The sequence below is a fragment of the Chlorocebus sabaeus genome, chromosome 16 (assembly GCF_047675955.1).
Source record: "Chlorocebus sabaeus isolate Y175 chromosome 16, mChlSab1.0.hap1, whole genome shotgun sequence".
In the NCBI taxonomy this organism is placed as follows: Eukaryota; Metazoa; Chordata; class Mammalia; order Primates; family Cercopithecidae; genus Chlorocebus; species Chlorocebus sabaeus.
In genome coordinates, this window is record NC_132919.1 from 62,584,058 (window position 1) to 62,598,754 (window position 14,697).

A 14,697-nucleotide genomic window follows, 5' to 3' on the forward strand; every position below is an offset into this window, starting at 1 on the left:
GGGTGTGGGAAAGGTGACTGCCACCCCTTCTCTCTGAAGACCCAGTTGGAGCCTGTGGTCACATCCCCCCTTCCTTCCCCCTGGAACAGGGCTGCATGCCAGGCCCTAGCTGGACCCAGAGCAGCTGGCCAGTGACTGGGCCTGTCCTTCCCCTCAGCAGGGACGCCCTCATCCCACACTCCAGCCAAAAAGCAACAATTGAGTCCCGCTCTGCCTCCACCTACAGGAAGCCCTCCCAAAGCACCCAGGTCCCCGTCCAAGCCCTGTTCAGACCAGCCTAGCAGCAGCGACTTAGCTACTGCCTTGTACTACTCACATTGGCCTTGGTTCTCCAGTCAAACTGGAAGCTCCTTGAGGGTAGAGGTTTCCCTGCCTCTACAACAACCCCAACCCCACCTCCCAGGAAGCCTAGGAAAGCTTGATGCAAAGCCATCAAGAGTGAGATCCTGAAGAGTGGAGCTTTGTATGGTGGAGCTTTGGGGTTCTTTGCCAGGAGACCCCTTCAGACTTTCACAGCATCAGAGGTCTGCTATGGCCCCAGGGTCCTCAACAATTGTCCCTAGGGCCCTCCAGCCCACCAGCTGTGGGAGGTACTGGGAACAGCTCCCAGCTGGGAGGCCAAGTGCAATCAACCTGAGTGTGCAAAGCCTCCCTCCCAAGTCAGGCTGTGCTCCACTTCCTGTTGACCCTGGAGGGAATCCTTGGAGGCCTCTCTGCTATTCCTGCTCTGAATTCCGGCAAGGGAGCCCCTGTGCTGTGGCAGCTGCCAGTTTAACTGGGGAATCAAGACCAGCACATGGGAACTAGTGAGAAAAGTGCCTATTTTCACCAAATTCCCTCTGGAATTCCAGGTGGGGCAGGTGGATAAGGCCCCCACACCTGCGGTTTCAGGTAAATCTCTCCACCACCCTGCACCAGGCTGGGCCAAGCCAGGCGGCCCCTGCGTTTTCCTAGTCTCTGGGTTGCTGGAGGGAACCGGGTTGTTTTGGCATCAGCCTCTACTGAGCCGGAGCCCTTCCTTTCCTGCTGCTTTGCATAGTGGCACTAATTCCGTCCTCCTACCTCCACCAGGGACCTAGGCAGCCGGGTAGATGGTGGGAGGAGGCTTCACTTCTCCCCCAAGCAGGGTCTCCACCTGCTTGAGGCTGCCCTGGGTGGGGGAGGCCTTGGCTTTACCTAAAGACTTTTTAACACCTTTGAACAACTCAGTTTCCCTTAGACTTTGAAGTTCTTGTTTTATGTATGTATGTATTTATTTATTTATTGCTGAGTTATTTATTTATTTGTAGACGGAGTCTCACTCTGTTGCCTAGGCTGGAGTGCAGTGGTGCCATCTCGGCTCACTGCAACCTCTGTCTCCTGAGTTCAAGCAATTCTCTTGTCTCAGCCTCCCAAGTAGCTGGGATTACACCACCATGCTCGGCTAATTTTTATATTTTTAGTAGAGACGGGATTTCACCATGTTGGCCAGGCTGGTCTAAAACTCCTGACCTCAAGTGATCCATCCGCCTCGGCCGCCCAAAGTGCTGAGATTACAGGCGTGAGCCACCGCACCCGGCCCGAAGTTCTTGTTAACAGAGAATCATTTGAGCATAGACATTGGCCCCTCCACCAGACACCCCCAAAGGGCTTGACTTCATGGGTTATAATGTAGGAGCCCTCCCTGGTCTGTTTTTCTGTTTTAAGGGCTTACACTCTGGGGGATGTCATGTTTTCTTGTGGACCCCCAGAACTGACATAGGCAATGGAAACATAGCTGGGTACTGATGGTGGAGACAAGAAACATCTCAGGTTGCTTTATCTGCGAAATGGGAATCCTAAAGCCCATCCAAGGGAAAGAATTTGGACCAGATGTTTTGTAAAAAATTATCACAATAAAATTGCGGGCTTACAGGCACGGTGGCTCATGCCTGTAATCCCAGCACTTGGGGGGCCGAGGCGGGTGGATCACCTGAAGTCAGGAGTTCGAGACCAGCCTGGCCAACATGGTGAAACCCCATCTCTACTAAAAGTACAAAAATTAGGCGGGTGTGGTGGTGGGCTTCTGTAATCCCAGCTATTTGGGAGGCTGAGGCAGGAGAATCACTTGAACTTGGGAGGCAGAGGTTGCAGTGAGCCGAGATCGTGTCATTGCACTCCAGCCTAGGTGACAAAAGCAAAACTCCATCTCAAGAAAAAAAAAAATTGAGTTTGTTTCCTTTGGGTGTACAGAATTTTAGCAAATGTACAGATTTGTATCACAACCACCACAATCAGAACACAGAATATGAACCAAAAGCTTTTATTGGGCCCAACACATACATATGGAACCCCTCTTAAATGCAAGAAAACTGGATTGAACACCTCCATCTTCGTTTACACTCTGCCTGATGTACCTGCAAGAGGATCGCACTATCTGATTTTTACAAACAAGGAAATCAAGGCCCAGGGAAATTACTGTAACTGGCCAAAATCACACATAGACCTTCTGGCTCCAAGTCCAGCCGTCTCCCCGCTACATCACAGCCGCCTCTCTTGAAGGGCGTTGCAGCAATAAGACCCTGAACCAAAGGAGGAGGAAAAGGAGGGAATCCGGTCACAACTTTGGCTATCTTCAAATGTTTGTGTATTGAAGGGGGATTTGATTTTCCTGCGATTCACAAGGTTCGAGACCCCAAAGGCCCCACTCCTTCTTGCCAGAGCCTAGTAGGAGACCTCTGAGCACCCTCAAGAAGCAGCCACTGTGCCATCCCTCCAGGACCCCAGCTCTGCAGCTGCCCCCTCTGCCTGCCCCCTCCCCAGAACACAGCTCCGAGGCCCCTGGTGGGCACATGCCCCACTGCCTACTGGGGGAATCCAGCCAGCTCCCCGGGGACCCTGGTTGAAGCACAGGCTGGTTCCTCCTCCATTCTAGCTTGACTTCCTGCCCTCTTGCTGCAGGTGCTGCTAGGGTTGGCGTGATCTGACCCGAGGTTTTGGGTGTTTTTCCAGCAGAATCAGAGGCAAGAGAAAAACAAAACAAAACACAAAAAACTGGCTATTTGGGTGCTGTTTGGGTGACAAGAACAGTGAGTGTTCATCCTTTAGTAGGTGTCTGGCCTGGCTGAGGCTACTCTGAGGGGCCTCTAAAGCCATCTCAGGGCGGGGTGCGGTGGCTCACGCCTGTAATCCTAGCACCGTGGGAAGCCGAGGCAGGTGGATCACATGATATCAGGAGTTCAAGACCAGCCTAGCCAACATGGTGAAACCCTGTCTCTACTAAAAACACAAAAATTAGGCCCAGTGCGGTGGCTCACGCCTGTAATCCCAGCATTTTGGGAGGCTGAGGTGGGCAGATCACCAGAAGTTGGGAGTTCAAGACCAGCCTGACCAACATAAAGAAACCCCATCTGTACTAAAAACACAAAATTAGCCAGACATGGTGGCGAATGCCTGTAATCCCAGTTACTTGGGAGGCTGAGGCGGGAGAATCTCTTGAACCTGCTGGATATTGCGGTGAGCCAAGATCACGCCATTGCACTCCAGCCTGGGCAACAAGAGAGAAACTCCATCTCAAAAAAAAAAAGCAAACAAACAAAAAACAAAAATCAACCAGGCGTGGTAGTGCATGCCTGTAATCCCAGCTACTGGGGAGGCTGAAGCAGGAGAATCACTTGAACCTAGGAAGGCGAGGTTACAGTGAGCCGAGATCCGAGATCATGCCACTGCATTCCAGACTAGGCAACAGAGTGAGACTCTGTCTTAACAACAACAACAACAACAAAAAGCCATCTCAGAACATGGTATTTGGGATCCCTGTCTGCTCTCTTTGGTTCACCTCAAGAAGTGGGCTCAGAGCCCACATCTGCAACATTCCTGGGTGTGTCTCAGGTCTACAAGCTGCTCCTGGTATGTCATCTTCCGGTCCTGCCATTGACTCAGCTGCAAACAACCACAAACCCTCCACTTGGGACACCCGCCTCTCCCACCCAAAAACCTTTACTTGGAAACAGGTGACTACGGAAGACAAAAATAATGAGCATTATCTCCTGACTTAAATCAGGGTGTAGTTTCTTAAAACACACTTAGACTGATCCTAATATAATTTTCAATTTTTTAAAAAAGGCATTCCACCTCCAGACCTAATACCACTTTCCCCATGTGGCAGGAGGGGAAGACAGAAGTTCATGTAAGTTGTGAGTCCATATAGAACATTCCTGGGAACTTGGACGCTCTGCTTTTCACCTTTTGCATTTGATTTTGTTCATGTATGTATTGTCATACAATAAAGTTCCTGTCCTTGTTATTTTCTTTATTATTATTATTATTATTATGTTCTTTTTTTTTTTTTTGAGACAGAGTTTCATTCTTGTTGCACAGGCTGGAGTGCAATGGCACGATCTTGGCTCACTGCAACCTCCACCTCCTGGGTTCAAGCAATTTTCCTGCCTCAGCCTCTCAAGTAGCTGGGATTACAGGCATGCTCCACCATGCCTGACTAGTTTTGTATTTTTAGTAGAGACGGGGTTTTGCCATGTTAGTCAGGCTGGCCTCGAACTCCTGACCTCAGGTGATCCACCCGCCTTGGCCTCCGAAAGTGCTGGGATTACAGGCATGAACCACTGCGCCCGGCCAGGTATATATGTATGTTGGTATATAATGGTAAAATAGAAATTTCAAATTGGAAACATTCCCATGAGGTAAATAGAAATGGCGAAACCCCGTCTCTACTAAAAATACAAAACTAGTCAGGCATGGTGGAGCATACCTGTAATCCCAGCTACTTGGGAGGCTGAGGCAGGAAAATCACTTGAACCCAGGAAGTGGAGGTTGCAATGAACCGAGATTGTGCGATTGCACTCCAGCCTGGGCAATAAGAGTAAAATTCCTTCAAAAAAATATATATATATATATAACAATTTTATATATATATATTACATAATGTATTTTTTTTACCTTTATATATATACATTACATAATGGTAAAATATTATCTCTGCCCCAAGTAGATTGTTAGCACCAGAAGAGAAAGAATCATGTCTTTTGTTTATCTAGATATGCCCATCTGCCTGGTAGATGTTATAGGCAACAGCTACTTGTGGAATCGGTAAATGCACGAATAGAATGAGTAAATGAATGAATGGACGAAAGGCAGAAATCCAGCCTCAGGCCGGGCGCGGTGACTCACACCTATAATCCCAGCACTTTGGGAGGCCGAGGCGGGTGGATCATGAGATCAAGAGATCCAGACCATCCTGGCTAACACAGTGAAAACCCATCTCTACTAAAAATACAAAAAATTAGCTGGACATGGTGGCAGGTACCTGTACTACTACTTGGGAGGTTGAGGCAGGAGAATGACATGAACCCATGGGGGCAGAGCTTGCAGTGAGCCGAGATCGTGCCATTGCACTCCAGCCTGGGTGACAGAGCAAGACTCGTCTCCAAAACAAACAAACAAACAAACAAACAAAGAAATCGAAATCCAGCCTCAAAGAGCTTACAGTCTGGTAAGAGGAACAAAATGTCTGCAAATAGCCACAGGACAGGTCAAAGGAAGGAGAAGCTATTTCCAGCTGAGGACACCCCATCAGGAAAGCACCCCAGACTTCCTACAACTACTAGACACATCTCGATGCTTTTCACTTCTCTATCAATGGATTGTCTCCCTGGAGAATCATCCCCAAAGTGAAATTACTTAGCACGTCCGGTTAGGTAGATCATTATGTACTTCTTGGTTGTTCAGAGATCATCAACCAGTGCAAACAATACCCCATCAACACACAACAGTGCCTGCCCCTCTCCTCCCCAAGCCTTCCGAGGCCCTTTCTCCGTGCCTGAACCACCCCCCCAGTGCCTGAACCCCCCGGCCATATCATGTGGCAAGCTTAAGGGTCCAACGAGATACAGGAAGTGAAACACGATGTACACTGAAACGTGCAATACAAATATGCAGCATGATGTGCCTCGGTTCACTAAACCGAGCTACGCTGGGTGGTTGTTTTCTACCACTTTCCTTAAAGCCTATGGACACCTCATTCTGCTGCTGAATTCCTTGTGCTCAATTCCCCCCATCTTCATGGAACATCCTCTGTGCAGGGACTTGACCCCTGTACTGCTAGCTTTGCACTGAGGCAAGCTCTGTCCATGCCTAGTAGTGCCACCATCTTTACTAGATGAGGTTTCTAAAGATCTTGGCATGGAAGGAAAGCCCAGGGACCTTGGATAGGCATCACTTAGGAACTGGGAGAGCTCCAGGCAAGCCACCTGATCTCTTTGAGCCTCAGTATCCTCACTCACATCCCTATGGCTCAGTAGAGTGCCAAGCACATGGTGGACACACAGAAGTATTGATCATCTTCCTCACCTCCCCTAGGAGAGCCCTTGGGAATCCCCACATAATATTCCCTGAAGACCTTAATCCAATGAGCTGAGTAATTGACTCGGTACCAAACTCAGAGAAAGGACATTAGAAGCCAAAAGGAGGTAGAGTATGTCCCAGTACGATAACCAGCCTCTGATCTCAAGGAAGAAAGAACAGAGCTGCAGGTGGGAAGTGTGCGCCGCAAATCACCAAAGTGGGAGTGGAAGGAGCACCCACCAGTCCCTCGGAGGCGATTCCTAAGACCCGGTGAGAATGGCTTCGGAAAATGTGATTGTCCTCAACCCCACAGTCTTGAACCTAACAGGAGGTCTCAAAGCCTGAAAGACACCACTTTAGGATCAACAGCAGATCTGCAACATTCCACAGCAGGCACACAGAACCCTAGAGTTAGTCAAGGTTGGACATAGGAAGGGCTTCCAAACACACAGAGAAATTCATTAATCCTAAATTATAAAGGGAGGTTCTTTAAAAGAACCAAGATGATTGTGAGATGTATCCTGAGATTTTTTTTTTCGATACGGAGTCTCACTCTGTTGCCCAGGCTGGAGTGCAGTGGCGCAATCACGGCTCACGGCAACCTCTGCCTCCTGGGTTCAAGCAATTCTTGTGCCTAAGCCTCCCCAGTAGCTAGAATCACAGGGGCATGCCACCAGGCATGGCTAATTTTTCTATTTTCAGTACAGACGGGGTTTCACCATGTTGACCACGCTGGTCTCAAACTCCTGACCTCAGGTGATCCACCTGTCTCGGCCTCCCAAACTCTTGGGATTACAGGCGTGAGCCACCACGCCCAGCCTATCCTGAGCCTTTAGAGGCTGAAACCAGAGATGCAAAGCCCAGTCTCTCCCCACTGGCCATGCAGAGGCTCTTGTTGGGTAGTCTCTCAGCCTGCAGGAGCCAGGGATCTGGCCCCAAGTGATGCCCCAACAGTGGGCCATTTCCTAGTACTGTCAGGAAAATCCCAAGTCTAATTCAAAGTTGATTTTGTACTAGCAATGAATGATGGACAAGGTTTCCATTGCTCAAGGTCCTCAGAAGATCTAGACTAGAAAAAAGGATCACTGACTTCTACCCACACCTGTGGGCCTCAGTTCTTCCCTCTGGTCCATGGTTGCCATGGTAACCCTTTGTAAAGGTGTTTCCCCAGGGGTCCCTAGAGTCCTCTGAGTCACCGTAACTCTGAGGTCAACAGAAGTGGAGAGGTGAGAGGAGACACTCCCGTGCCCTGGCTGGTCCCACGTGTTCCTGGCTGTAACCTGTCGGGGGAGCCCCACCACCCCCGTGTCCATCTACAGAGCTCTGGATTAGTCCCCAGTTCAGGCTCCTGCTATCCTCATTCCTAAGGGAGGCTGGAGACTTCTTCCATGGCCTAAAGTCCACATCTAAGTCCCCAGCACTAGCAAAAGGGCCCTGTCATGGGCTGCTCCCTGCCTCAATTGACATTGGAGGAACATGGGAGAAGCTAAAATAACTAAATAACTGAGTAGCATCATACTACCTGCTCTAGAGAAAAAAAATTTTTTTCTTTTTTTCCGAGATGGAGTTCTGCTCTGTTGCCCAGGCTGGAGTGCAGTGGCCGATCTCAGCTCACTGCAAGCTCCACCTCCTGGGTTCAGGCCATTCTCCTGCCTCAACCTCCTGAGTAACTGGGACTACAGGTGCCCGCCACCACACCCAGCTAATTTTTTTGTATTTTTAGTAGAGACGGGGTTTCACCATATTAGCCAGGATGGTCTTGAACTCCTGACCTCGTGATACACCCACCTCGGCCTCCCAAAGTGCTGGGATTACAGGCCTTAGCCACCGCGTCCAACTTGATAGGGCATCTTTCGGCGTGATGTGTTCGGAGTTCCAAAGCTAGGGAAGACACTCAAACCTTCAAGAGCTCTTCTAACTTTCAGATTCTCTGATGGTTTCAGGGCTGGAGGAGGAAGCGCTTGTGGTCCGTGTCTGTCCCCGGAATTTCTGCTTCTTGGCTTGTATCTCTGCTGCAGGTCCAAGGAGCTGGGGCAATACCCTGAGTCTGGGTTCTTTGTCCCCAGAGACCTGGGGGAGCGCCCCCCACCCCCCACCCGCCAAGGCTCAGGGAAAGGGGAGAGCAAAGTGGGGAGTTGGTTCCCTCTAGTGGTCAGTGTTAGCACTGCATCCAGCTGCCTCAGGCGGGCCCAGGAGTCGTCAACAAAAGTGGAATTCGGGACTGAATCGTTCCCAGAACCCCCACAATCTATTGCCTGTGCTTGGCCCCTTTTCGCAGCACACACATTCTCTCTGCTGGGTGGAGGGGAAACATGTGGGGAGGAGGAAAGGGATAGGATAGAGAGTGGGATGGGGTCGGTAGGGGTCTCGAGGACTGGCTATCATGACATCCTTCCCCGCGTTGAGGTTGGCCACCATGGCGTGCTGCCAGAGGACACCCACCTGCTCCTTAAGGAGAGGATAAGTTGGGTGGTATCTCTGGCTGACACTCTGGGCACAACCCTCACAATGCTGGTGACGGTGGGAAGGGAAAGATGACAAGCCAGGGGGCATGATCCCAGCATGTGTGGGAGGAGCTTCTAAATTATCCATTAGCACAGGCACGTCAGTAGCCCTATGCATAAATGTACAGAGAAACAGGTGGGGGCAAGCAGCAAGAGACAAGGGGCCAGGGTATAAAAAGGGCCCACAAGAGACCAGCTCCAGGATCCCAAGGCCCAACTCCCCGAACCACTCAGGTTCCTGTGGACAGCCCACCTAGCTGCAATGGCTGCAGGTAAGCGCCCCGAAAATCCCTTTCCGCATGATGTGTCCCGAGGGGAGAGGTGGCACCCTGTAGATGGGACGGGGCACTAACCCTCAGGTTTGGGGCTTCTGAATGTGAGTATCGCCATCTAAGCCCAGATATTTGGTCAATCTCAGAATGTTCCTGGTCCCTGGAGGGATGGACAGAAAAAAACAAACAGCTCCTGGGGCAGGGAGAGCACTGGCCTCTTGCTCTCCGGCTCCGTCTGTTGCCCTTCGGTTTCTCCCCAGGCTCCCGGACATCCCTGCTCCTGGCTTTTGCCCTGCTCTGCCTGCCCTGGCTTCAAGAGGGCAGTGCCTTCCCAACCATTCCCTTATCCAGGCTTTTTGACAACGCTATGCTCCGCGCCCATCGCCTGCACCAGCTGGCCTTTGACACCTACCAGGAGTTTGTAAGCTCTTGGGGAATGGGAGCACATCACAGGTGGCAGGAAGGGGTGACTTCCCTCGCTGGAAAGTAAGGGGAGGAGACTAAGGAGCTCAGGTTGTTTTCTGAAGCAAAAAGGCAGGCGGATGAGCGTACGCTGAGTGAGGTTCCCAGAAAAGTAACAATGGGAGCTGGTCTCCAGCATAGATCTTGGTGGGTGGTCCTTCTCCTAGGAAGAAGCCTATATCCCAAAGGAACAGAAGTATTCATTCCTGCAGAACCCCCAGACTTCCCTCTGCTTCTCAGAGTCTATTCCGACACCCTCCAACAGGGAGGAAACGCAGCAGAAATCCGTGAGTGGATGCCTTCTCCCCAAGACGGGGATGGGGGAGGCCTGTGGTCAGAGCCCCTGGGCAGCACAGCCACTGCGTGTCCTTCCCCTGCAGAACCTAGAGCTGCTCCGCATCTCCCTGCTGCTCATCCAGTCGTGGCTGGAACCCGTGCAGTTCCTCAGGAGTGTGTTTGCCAACAGCCTGGTGTATGGCACCTCGGACAGCGACGTCTATGACCTCCTAAAGGACCTAGAGGAAGGCATCCAAACACTGATGGGGGTGAGGGTGCTGCCAGGGGTCCCCAATCCTGGAACCCCACTGGCTTCGAGGGCTGGGGGAGAGAAACACTGCTGCCCTCTTTTTAGCAGTCAGGCCCTGACCCAAGAGAACTCACCTTAGTCTTCATTTCCCCTGGTGAATCCTCCAGGCCTTTCTCTATACCCTGAAGGGGAGGGAGGAAAATGAATGAATGAGAGAGGGAGGGAACAGTGACCAAGCGCTCTCGGCCTCTCCTTCTCTTCCTTCACTTTGCAGAGGCTGGAAGACGGCAGCTCCCGGACTGGACAGATCTTCAAGCAGACCTACAGCAAGTTTGACACAAACTCACACAACAATGATGCACTGCTCAAGAACTACGGGCTGCTCTATTGCTTCAGGAAGGACATGGACAAGGTCGAGACATTCCTGCGCATCGTGCAGTGCCGCTCTGTGGAGGGCAGCTGTGGCTTCTAGATGCCTGGGTGGCATCCTGTGACCCCTCCCGATTGCCACTCCTGGCCGTGGAAGGTGCCACTCCAGTGCCCACCAGATGTGTCCTAATAAAATTAAGTTGCATCATTTTGTCTGACTAGGTGTCCTTCTATAATGTCATGGGGAGGAGGGTGGTGATATGGAGCAAGCAGCAGGTTGGGAAGATGACCTGTAGGGCCTGTGGGGTCTATTGGGAACCAGGCTGGAGTGCAGTGACACCATCTTGACTCACTGCAACCTCCGCCTGCTGGGTTCAGGCAATTCTCCTGCCTCAGTCTCCCGAGTTGTTGGAATTCCAGACATACATGACCAGGCTCAGCTAATTTTTGTATTTTTGGAAGAGACAGAGTTTCACCATGTTGGCCAGGCTTGTCTCCAACTCCTGACCTCCAGTGATCCACCCACCTCGGCCTCCCAAATTGCTGGGATCACAGGCATGAGCCACGGCGCCCTTCCTTGTCCTGTTATTTTAAAATAATTATACCAGGAGGAGGACGTCCAACACAGCATGGGCGACCTGGCCATGCCCAGCCCAGTAGACATTTGACTTCTTTGCTTGGCACTGTCCTCTCATGTGCTGGGTCCACTCACTAGATGCTTGTTGAATTCCTGGGCCTTGGGCTGTGCCAGCTGCCTCGTCCCGTCACCTTCTGGCTTATTCTCTCCCTCCATATCTTACCTATTTTCCTCATGGGACTGTTCTCCATTCGAAATTTCTATTTTTACCATTTTATATTTACTTTTTTGCTATTATCTCTGCGGCCAGTAGATTGTTAGCTCCAGAAGAGAAAGGATCATGTGTTTTGTTTATCTAGATATGCCCATCTGCCTGGTACAATCTCTAGTACATGTTATAGGCAACAACAACTTGTGGAATCAGTGAATGCATGAATAGAAGAATGAGTGAATGAATGAATGGACGAGAGGCAGAAATCCAGCCTCAAAGAGCTTACAGTCTGGTAAGAGGAACAAAATATCTGCAAATAGCCACAGGGCAGGTCAAAGGAAGGAGAGAGGCTATTTCCAGCTGAGGGCACCTCATCAGGAAAGCACCCCAGACTTCCTACAACTACTAGACACATCTCGATGCTTTTCACTTCTCTATCAATGGATTGTCTCCCTGGAGAATCATCCCCAAAGTGAAATTACTTAGCACGTCCGGTTAGGTAGATCATTATATACCTCTTGGTTGTTCAGAGATCATCAACCAGTGCAAACAATACCCCATCAACACACAACAGTGCCTGCCCCTCTCCTCCCCAAGCCTTCCAAGGCCCTTTCTCCGTGCCTGAAGCCCCCCCCCCCCCCGCCAGTGCCTGAACCCCTCGGCCATATCATGTGGCAAGCTTAAGGGTCCAACGAGATACAGGAAGTGAAACACGATGTACACTGAAACGTGCAATACAAATATGCAGCATGATGTGCCTCGGTTCACTAAACCGAGCTATGCTGGGTGGTTGTTTTCTACCACTTCCCTTAATGCCTATGGACACCTCATTCTGCTGCTGAATTCCTTGTGCTCAATTCCCCCCATCTTCATGGAACATCCTCTGTGCAGGGACTTGACCCCTGTACTGCTAGCTTTGCACTGAGGCAAGCTCTGTCCATGCCTAGTAGTGCCACCATCTTTACTAGATGAGGTTTCTAAAGATCTTGGCATGGAAGGAAAGCCCAGGGACCTTGGATAGGCATCACTTAGGAACTGGGAGAGCTCCAGGCAAGCCACCTGATCTCTTTGAGCCTCAGTATCCTCACTCACATCCCTATGGCTCAGTAGAGTGCCAAGCACATGGTGGACACACAGAAGTATTGATCATCTTCCTCACCTCCCCTAGGAGAGCCCTTGGGAATCCCCACATAATATTCCCTGAAGACCTTAATCCAATGAGCTGAGTAATTGACTCGGTACCAAACTCAGAGAAAGGACATTAGAAGCCAAAAGGAGGTAGAGTATGTCCCAGTACGATAACCAGCCTCTGATCTCAAGGAAGAAAGAACAGAGCTGCAGGTGGGAAGTGTGCGCCGCAAATCACCAAAGTGGGAGTGGAAGGAGCACCCACCAGTCCCTCGGAGGCGATTCCTAAGACCCGGTGAGAATGGCTTCGGAAAATGTGATTGTCCTCAACCCCACAGTCTTGAACCTAACAGGAGATCTCAAAGCCTGAAAGACACCACTTTCGGATCAACAGCAGATCTGCGACATTCCACAGCAGGCACACAGAACCCTAAAGTTAGTCAAGGTTGGACATAGGAAGGGCTTCCAAACACACAGAGAAATTCATTAATCCTAAATTATAAAGGGAGGTTCTTTAAAAGAACCAAGATGCCTGTGAGATTATCCTGAGCTTTTGTTTTTGTTTTTGTTTTTGATACAGAGTCTCACTCTGTCTCCAAGGCTGGAGTGCAGTAGCATGATCTCGGCTCCCTGCAACCTCCACCACGCGGGTTCAAGCAATTTCCTGCCTCAGCCTCCTGAGTAGCTGGGATTACAGGGGCCTGCCGCTATGCCCGGTTAATTTTTGTATTTTTAATACAGACGTGATTTCGCCATCTTGGCCAGGTTGGTCTTGAACTCCTGACCTCATGATCCACCCACCTTGGCCTCCCAAAGTGGAGGGATTACAGGTGTAAGCCACCATGCCCGGGCTATCCTGAGCCTTTTGAAGCTGAAACCAGTGGTGGGAAACCCAGCCTCTCCTGACTGACCATGAGGAGGCCCTTGTTGGGTAGTCTCTCAGCCTGCAGGAGCCAGGGATCTGGCCCCAAGAGATGCCCCAACAGTGGGCCACTTCCCAGGACTGTCAGGAAAATCCAAGTCTAATTCAATGTTGATTTTTTACTAGCAATGAATGATGGACAAGGTCTCCATTGCTCCAGGCCCTGGGAAAATCTAGACTAGAGAAAACGATCGCCGACTTCTACCCACACCTGTGGGGCTCAGCTCTTCCCTCTGGTCCATGGTTGCCGTAGTAATCCTTTGTAAAGTTGTTTCCCCAGGAGTCCCTCCTCTGAGTCACCATAACTCTGTGGTAAAACAAACGGATAGATGAGAGGAGACACTCCCTTGCCCTGGCTGATCCCATGTGTTCCTGGCAGTAACGTGTCTGGGAAGCCTCGCCACCCCGGTGCCTATCTGTGGAGTTGTGGAGTGATCCCCAGTTAGGGCTCCTGCCAGGGCTCATTCCTAAGGGAGGCTGAAGACTTCTTCCATGGCCGAAAATCCACATCTAAGTCCCCAACACTAGCTAAAAGACCCTGTCATGGGGTGCCGTCTGTCCCAGTTGACCTTGGAGGAAGGATGGTGGCGGAGGCAGAAGCTACCTGGAGCTCAGGGACTCTCCTCCATTCCCACCTGGCTCCTCCTCTTTGCTGGTGCTGGAAGGAGAATGGGGAAAGTGGTGTCTCCACCCTCTCTTGGCCCCAGCTTTCTCAGAACTGGTATCATTGATGACACCCCTCTTGGATCCTCCCGCAGCCCTGCCTGGAGAACAGCCCACAGCCCAGTGCCCTCCCAGCAGATGATGAGTCTGGGCTGCTGGTCGGGTAATGCTTCGGGAATGACAGCAGAAAAAGGAGCTCTGTCTTCTGCTCTGAAAGAGGGGAGACGGCAGGGCCCCAGTATTCACATCCTGGGCCACAGGGCTGTGGGTTTTCAGTGTTGTTTGCCAACACCACAGCCAACCACTTCTAGAAGCGTTTCCTTGCTTGCTTGCTTGCTTGCTTGCTTCTGTTTCTACAGCATCAAGTGCTAGATGATCTTAAACTCAGCGGGGGATGATTTCAGTGCAGGTGAGGATGTTCTTTCCTGCTCTCATCTCTGGGGGCATCTGATGCTTGTGACCTCCAGATGGTACTGAAATAGCCCCAACCCTGGGCACCAGGAGACAGGAGGCTCAGTCCTGGCCTTCTCTGCCTTCGCCTTGTCCTGCTGTGAGGTTTCTACAAGGCACCCCATGCCACTGGGCCATTCTCACCTGAGAATAGAGAAAGAACAATCTGCCCCTTATGGAAAGACAAAATGAGGCAAAAGGCCCCTTGTATTGCGGGCAGAATCCCTGCACTCAGAGGGATTTAGAAGCTGAAATTACTGGGTTGGGAGCGGTGGTTTGCGCCAGTGATCTCAGT

General features: G+C 50.9%; 1 protein-coding gene and 1 long non-coding RNA gene across 5 annotated transcripts; one reads left to right on the plus strand and one right to left on the minus strand.

The window, feature by feature from the left end:
* Positions 1 to 2,096: 2,096 nt before the first annotated feature.
* Positions 2,097 to 8,867, minus strand: LOC140708678 (uncharacterized). Of its 2 annotated transcripts, XR_012088878.1 has the most exons (4): positions 8,761 to 8,867; positions 8,107 to 8,346; positions 2,465 to 2,540; positions 2,097 to 2,375 (listed from the first exon to the last, which is right to left on the minus strand). It is a non-coding gene; the product is annotated as an uncharacterized lncRNA (long non-coding RNA). The 2 variants fall into 2 exon arrangements; XR_012088877.1 differs by having other exon boundaries at positions 2,097 to 2,540.
* Positions 8,868 to 8,939: 72 nt separating this feature from the next.
* On the plus strand, positions 8,940 to 10,659 carry LOC103243211 (somatotropin). Of its 3 annotated transcripts, none has more exons than XM_073005129.1 (5): positions 8,940 to 9,094; positions 9,355 to 9,515; positions 9,724 to 9,843; positions 9,937 to 10,101; positions 10,357 to 10,659. In XM_073005129.1, exons 1-5 carry the CDS (start codon positions 9,085 to 9,087, stop codon positions 10,552 to 10,554), a joined length of 654 nt encoding a protein of 217 aa, XP_072861230.1. In that variant the 5' UTR covers positions 8,940 to 9,084; the 3' UTR covers positions 10,555 to 10,659. The 3 variants fall into 3 exon arrangements, with proteins under 3 accessions (XP_072861230.1, XP_072861231.1, XP_072861229.1); XM_073005130.1 differs by having other exon boundaries at positions 9,769 to 9,843; XM_073005128.1 differs by having other exon boundaries at positions 8,966 to 9,094; positions 9,724 to 10,101.
* Positions 10,660 to 14,697: the final 4,038 nt, after the last annotated feature.